Here is a 7,291-nt window from a genome sequence, read left to right as displayed (position 1 = left end):
CTTATTTAGTGGTATATATAAAAGTTGGCATCTTTTCTATAAATTTAGTAAGCATATGCTAGTTTGATTGAGAAAAAACCCTAAAACATCGGAACGAATTAAAAGAAGAAGGACCAATGATGTCTACTTGTCAAGAGCAACTTGAGCTTGCTGCTTTTCCAAAAGTTGGCTAGTCTTTTCAGTGCCGCCGTTAGTGCGCATATTCCAAAACAAAAATCTCTAAGTAACCAACATGTTGTATTTATTTATGGCCACAACTTAGTTAGACTCTTATTATTTTATCACTTCACCCCCTTTCATCTCTCATCGTTCGCCATCTTTTTTTTTAAAAAAATAGTCCAGCATGCATGCAGACGCGGGATCATCGTCGTCGTGACAAGAAGAAACTCCATCGCCGTTGCCAAAGTCTAGCAAAGAGAGAGCGCGTCTATCTTTCTAGGTTGGTGTCTGCCTAACAGCCTACTACTAGTGTGTAACGACGAGAGCCTATGCATGGTAGCTAGCTAAGCACTGAAGAAATGGTGTTCGCATTGTCTTTGTCTCGAAGAAACGGGCATGCATGCATAGTGCATGGACTCCTCCACTACTCAGCATTGACACGCCTAACATTATTTAGTTATATATAATTGCTCTCATCTCCTCCTATAAAACCCCGTCACCCGCTCGCATCCTCCATCCATTCACAAGCACATCACACATAGCCAAAGACCAACCACAAGCTAAGCTACTAGCTCAGCCAGCATATCTCTCCGCTCTCTTGGCAAGCAGCTGCACGCAATAATGGCAGCAACCACACCGACGACCAATAACGCCCCGCTCCTCCTCCTCCTCCTCCTCCTGGCAGTCCTCCCTATAGCCGCACTCTCCTCCCGCGCTGGCCCGCCGGCCGCGCACAAAAGCCACGGCCACGGCCACGGCCACGACCACGGCCACGGCCACAGACCGTCGGCCAAGCACCCGCCGCCGCCGCCGCCTCCATCATCATCGTCAACACCACCACCCCCACCACCCGCGGCGGCGCTGGTGCGCACCACCTGCAACTCCACGTCGTACTACGCCCTGTGCGTGTCCGCGCTGGCGGCGGACCCGTCGAGCGCGACGGCCGACGTGCGGGGCCTGTCGGCCATCGCGGTCTCGGCCGCGGCCGCCAACGCCTCGGGCGGCGCGGCCACCGCCGCGGCGCTGGCGGCGAACGGCACGGCCCCCGCAGGGACCGCCACCTCCGCCGCCGACAGCGCCGTGCAGGCGCTCCTCCAGACCTGCGCCGCCAAGTACGCCAGCGCCCGCGACGCGCTGGCCGCCGCCGGGGACTCCATCGCGCTCGACGACTACGACTCCGCGTCCGTGCACGTCAGCGCCGCCGCCGAGTACCCGCAGGTGTGCCGCACGCTGTTCCGCCGCCAGAGGCCCGGACAGTACCCGGCCGAGCTCGCCGCCAGGGAGGAGACGCTCGGCCAGCTCTGCTCCGTCTCGCTCGACATCATCGCGCTGCTCTCCAGCTGAGGGTTGAGACACACACACTACTGGCCTTCCCGCCCGATGCATCCTCGACGACGATGAAGCCCCGCGCGCCTACGCCGACGATGTCTCACCACCTTCTTGGCTTGAGAAATTGCATATATATTTAATGTATATTACAACGTGTAAGCGTAACAGCTAATAACGAACGTTATCCTACGTGTAATGACACGTACGTATGTGCTTTGTTCCCCTCTACCCACAAGTCACAACTGACTCATGTTTTGACTTTTGATACATGAATGTTTTATTGTTTTATAGACATCCACGAAGTGTCTGAAACACAACTGTCTTCTACTTATATATGTATGCACTTAGTTGCTAGTATATATGTTATATGTTTATAACACAGAAAATATAAAGTTCTATATATGAGACTGTTTTTTACACAAATATACACCATTACACCCATGCTATTTTCAATTGTAAAAAAAATCAATGTGTGCAAAAATGTTTATTTCTAGCCATGATGATTGGAATAATTAATTTCAAACAACCTCAAAACCTCCTCACCTATTGATGCCCGGAGGAGGGAGTATCCTCGTGACCAATAGAGCGTGCATACTGTTTTATAGAGTGAAGTTTGAAATAGAGAATGCTATAGAGAGTTGGATAAGAAGGCTGCTCAAGACAACCTATATTGCATTGTCACAACCTTTGAAAGAATTCGGATGCAGCTTCTTTAGTTCACGTTACAGTGTTTCATAGTTATAGAGCTGCAGCCACAACAATGAAAAACAACTGAACACACCAGTGCAGCCAAACTAATATATACTTTAATCCACCTCAATATATGTAAATTGGAGTGAATACTAGAGTACAAAGCCTTAGGTGTATGTATATTCACTCATATGTACAAGAAAAATGAGCAGCGTCGTCCAACGAATGGCAACGACTCCATCACTGAAATATGTGTTAACATGAATGTGTAGATGAGTATGGGCAGGAGCCGTGCACTTGACTATGTCGGGCAACAGCCTAAGAAGCAAGGTACAAGCTAGCCAACAATTACTGCATGTTTTAATTTTGGAAAATCTGTCTGCTGACTTTGAACAACCCGAGTACCGTGCACTTGACAGTACTGTTGTTATGTTGGGCAGAGAACGGATCTTGGTACAAGAGAACCTAGCTAGCTCACTGTAAAGATGTACACTCCCTTCAACAAAACCTCTGTAAAGATTGATAAGACTGGCTGGTAGGAGCTCATACGAGGAAGAAAAAAGACACTGGCAAAAAGAAGGGAAGGGATCGCATCACATGGAGATGGGATGGAGAGGAAAGGTGTATCTCAGCATCTTCTTTCCTGGACGCATGCTTTGTATTGTACTGGCTGCTTTCTTTTGGCTCAGCTGCTCATCCAACTCCAGTGCATGTAGAGCTGCTGTATCTGTATGGACCATCTAGTCTTTGGATGTGATAGCAATAGTGCAATGAGGTAACATGGGCTTGTCCTGCTAGCTAGCATGCCCGACGCAGCTGATAAAAAAACCTCAGCTCAGCTGTTCCATTAAGCAGACAGCGCGCATCAGATTAAAGACAACACACGGCAGGCAGTCAGGACCGAATGACGACTTTAATCACAAACACACACACACAGATTCGACTGCTGCTTTACACAAAGACGCAAGGTTCCTTTGCTCAGTCCGGCGGTTTTTAGCAGCCCAACAACCCCACTAGAGAAATTCATACTAGTTACTGGCTGGATCTGCATCACCACAAGTCCCAGACAATCTGGATATCCATTCCATCCTTCAACAGAGCGCTGATAACAGAGAAGAATACTAGTGTGCCGTGCCAAACGACAAGAACACTCCACCCAACAGGAAACTGAAGGCACAAATATACCACACTCACTACTGCTCGCAGTTTGCACAATCCAACCGCAAAAAAAAAAAAAGGTTCCACTTCTACCGTGCGCATCGTCACAAGCTCAACATCATCTTAACATGGTACAAGGTTCTCTCTTAAAACACTCCAAAACAGTCGCATGAAGGCTTGAGATGGAGCTCAAGACTGGATTGGCTTGATCTTGAAGTGGAGGTTGATGAGTGAAAACACGAAGCACTTCAGATCCTGCACCAGAACAGCATCAAGCGTGGACGTTAGGGAGACATCTCATTTACCGTGACATGTCCTGTGCATGACAGGAATACAAGTTTTTTTTCTTCTTCCTTACAATAAAGTACAAGCTTTCAGAAGAATTTGAGCCAAACAGTCAGGAGCAGCTATCCAACTCATCCCAGGCCCTTGGACCAATGTTTGAAGCCCCAGACCATGATCCAATCCCAGCTTATGATGTACTCGTAAACTAACATGATTCACTAAGCTTAGCACAGCATAGGTCTAAGGACATATTCACGTAGTCACATCTACGCTAGAAGGATGCATTGGTCAATTTGAAAACAGGGACCAAATTAAGACTGCACGTAACTATAAAAAATAAAATGATCATCAACGGAGGCATATCTGGAGGTACCTTTTATCTGTACTAACTAGCGAAAGGGCCTCTAGCCAAGTTGGTTAGGTGGTCTGAGTAGTACTCCTCAGGTCTTGAGTTCAACTCCCCATGGAAGCGAATTTCAGAATATGGTTAAAAAAATCCTCCTCATCTGTCCCACATCAAAGCACAAGTCTAAGGCCCGGTCGCGGTCGTGTTCTCACATGGGTTACGGTGTCGTGCCGCTGCGTATGGTTGAGGCAGGGATTCAGAGGTTTTCTTGACCTGTGTAAGAAGGTATTTTTCTTAATATAATAACCGGGTGTTGTCTTACCCTCGCAGGTCGAGTTTTTTTTCTGTACTAACTATTTTTTCTAATAGCATTATTTTTTCTTTGTTTCTTTTTACATTTATTAAACTCTGCTTTTGTATTCTGCTATCTTTTTTTATCTACGTTTATTACAGTAGGGGCAACCGCTCCTGATCACTAAAAAAGAACATTTCTAGTTTCAGAAACAACCAACTGAAGTACTGAACCAATAGCTGTTTCTTAAGTATTGACATGTATTATGCTTGGCCTACATAAGCTCAATCAGATCTACTGTGTAAAAACCATGACACCTGACTACGTTTCCAACAAACAGCAATCATCCATCAACTCTACTTATTTACAATAAAAGAAACCATGCTGTGACATCTATGTCGATTGGTAGGTTTTAAAGTGCTAAGTTTCTTGAAGAAAGGTAGTACTAGAATAAACGTAAAACCATTGCCCATACAGTTTTCCTGCATCTGGTTTGAACTTTAGATGCCCCCACCCCCCAGGAAGTGAAATTGTGGGATATTGTTATGTTGATTGATGATGAAGAGCATATATATGTCAGGTATAGTAAAGTGTTCCCCACCCCACCACAACCACGAGTCATCGAAAAAAACACAAGATAATATAGTTACAACATATTTTTCAACTATTGAAAAGTAAAGGGATACATTTTGCTGCTGAAACTCCAAGGGGCTTATAAGAAAAAGAAAGGGTAATGAGCCTTCACATAACAAATTTTTTATCAGATTCAATGAGCACACGTACTGGCAAATTGTAGATGTAACAATTTTTTATCAGATTCAAAGGGATACATTTTGCTGCTGAAACTCCAAGGGGCTTATAAGAAAAAGAAAGGGTAATGAGCCTTCACATAACAATTTTTTTATCAGATTCAATGAGCACACGTACTGGCAAATTGTAGATGTAACAAACCAATTGAACCACTAGCTGTTTATATTAGATGAAAATTATTTCCTCAGATAGAAGTATTGACATGTAACAATACTTAACCAACTACGAGCTTACAACAAAAGAAATCATGCTTTGACATCCAAGTCGATCGTTAGGCTGTACCTGTAAAGTAGACAACTGGCTAAGTTTCTAGAAGAAAGGTAGTGCCAGACATAAAACGATTTTCCATACTTTTCCCTTGCATCCAAGAGCTTTATAGTACCCCCAGGAAGTGAAATTATGTGATACTGTTCAGATTATGTTGACGAGCAAATATATGACAGGTATAGACGTATAATAGTGTTCCCAAAATGCTCTCCACCCTCCGTGTGGAAAGAACACACACATGATAATATAGATACGGCAGTTTTCGAACTGTTGAGTATGACATGTAAAAAAACACTCAGAAAATAACGATCCTTTTTCAAAAAAATGACACATGTTTCTGCTAAAACTCCAACAAGGGAAATTTTTTTTATCAGATTTGATGAGTACAGAACAATGGGCCATATGGAACTAAATGTTGTCAAGAAACAGTTCACCTCAGAGGGGCGACCCTTTTCTTGTTGAACATTTACATTGTGCAGTTTTCATCAGCTTTAGTATAAAATCAGTTGTCCTAGGGCAGATAAGTAACTTCTTTCTCCTCCAAAGAAACTCGATCACCTCACCTCAACTCAAGGTAATTAAACCTAATTTAAATATTCCTCTGGTGCCCACAGGTCAGCGTTGCTTAAAAAACATGAACAAATGTTGCCTGCTATGCTATCTGCATCTAGCCTCAGCAGCTAAACAATTCAATTTAACCATGGCAGAGCCATCAGAAGGATCCCCAGTCTGTGGTGAATACGAACCAATGTCTGGCTAAGCGACAATCTAACATCAAGGCCATACTAGTTCTGAAAGTTACCAGTAGTATAAAGTGCACAACAGTAACAAACGAGCATGTTCTTAGCTGCTTGTTGTCCTGGATGTAGAGAAATTCTATCCTATGGCTCGTGTACTTGTTATCAATGCGTCATAGGTAGAGGTTATTTGCCGGTGAACAAACAGTGTCGGTATTTGCGGGTGAGGGCGAACCTGGACGAGGTAGTAGAAGATCCGGAGTCCCTCCGGGTCCTTGCTGGACTGGACATCGACGAGGGAGCCGATCTTGGAAGTGGTGAATGAAATGTGTTCGTTGCCCATGACGATCTCGAGCTCCTGTCGGCCGATGCGGTCGGGCTCAGGCCAGTTGCTGTCGTCCTCCTTCATGATCTGCGGTGTGGGTGGGTGGGTCAACCAATCACAACATAAAGAGAAAGAAATCCGCTCTACGGCCACAAACCCTAGCTATGTTTTCGCGAGAGACCGAGGACCCAATCGCTGCTGCTGATGAACAAGGAAGAGAAACGGGTGCGCCCCACATACATCGGACTCCTGGATGATCCTCCTGGCCTCGCGGAGGACGGAGGGGGAGACGAAGACCTCCTTGCGGATCATGGTGTCGTTCTTGTAGTTGGAGTTGTTGGCGTAGCGGAGCTTGCCGTCGGGGCGGAACTCGAACTCGAGGAACTCGTGCCCGAACTTGCCCTTGTGCCCCACGTAGTACCGCAGGTAGAACTCGCCCTCGCCCGCGCCCGCGCCCGCGCCGCTGTTCTCGCCGCCGGCCGCCGCCGCCGCCATCGATTTGGCTTCCCCTTCTCGGCGATTGGGATGGAACTGGATTTGGGGGGTTTGGGCCGCCGTAAACTCTCGTGTGGACGCACCAATCTGCAAATACCGATCGATCTGGACCGCACATCTCTTGACCTAACGGAGGACTCAAGTTTTTTTTGTTTTTTTTGCATGTAAGCCCCCAAGTTAGCTCCCCGGAATTGCACTCAAACTCTGCTATTTTGTTGTCCTTCAGCAGTTCAACTTCTGCTCTATCCTCAGATTCGCTGTCATTCAACAGTTCAACTTCGTTCGGCTCCTTCCCAATCCACTTCATGATATATATAAATGGCTACTGATTCAGGAACATTCACTGAGAGTGTTCGAATCATCAGGTAACTTAGTGCCAAGAGGACGGGGGAGCGCGA

At 46.0% G+C, this 7,291-nt stretch overlaps 2 protein-coding genes across 2 annotated transcripts; one reads left to right on the top strand and one right to left on the bottom strand.

Annotated features, from left to right (window-relative positions):
* Window positions 1-641: 641 nt before the first annotated feature.
* Window positions 642-1,780, top strand: LOC103628948 (pectinesterase inhibitor 28). The gene has a single exon (XM_008650136.4). The coding sequence runs from the start codon at window positions 781-783 to the stop codon at window positions 1,501-1,503; it is 723 nt and encodes a 240-aa protein (XP_008648358.1). The 5' UTR covers window positions 642-780; the 3' UTR covers window positions 1,504-1,780.
* Window positions 1,781-3,074: 1,294 nt separating this feature from the next.
* LOC100279432 (protein mago nashi) lies at window positions 3,075-6,911 on the bottom strand. Its single transcript, NM_001152441.1, is given in 3 exon segments — window positions 3,075-3,591; window positions 6,309-6,485; window positions 6,639-6,911. Coding segments are annotated over 3 exon segments (498 nt in total). The 5' UTR covers window positions 6,894-6,911; the 3' UTR covers window positions 3,075-3,525.
* Window positions 6,912-7,291: the final 380 nt, after the last annotated feature.

Source organism: Zea mays, chromosome 6 (assembly GCF_902167145.1).
Source record: "Zea mays cultivar B73 chromosome 6, Zm-B73-REFERENCE-NAM-5.0, whole genome shotgun sequence".
NCBI classification, from domain to species: Eukaryota; Viridiplantae; Streptophyta; class Magnoliopsida; order Poales; family Poaceae; genus Zea; species Zea mays.
Note: the sequence above shows the minus strand (reverse complement) of the source record. Positions and strands in the feature narration are given on the sequence as shown.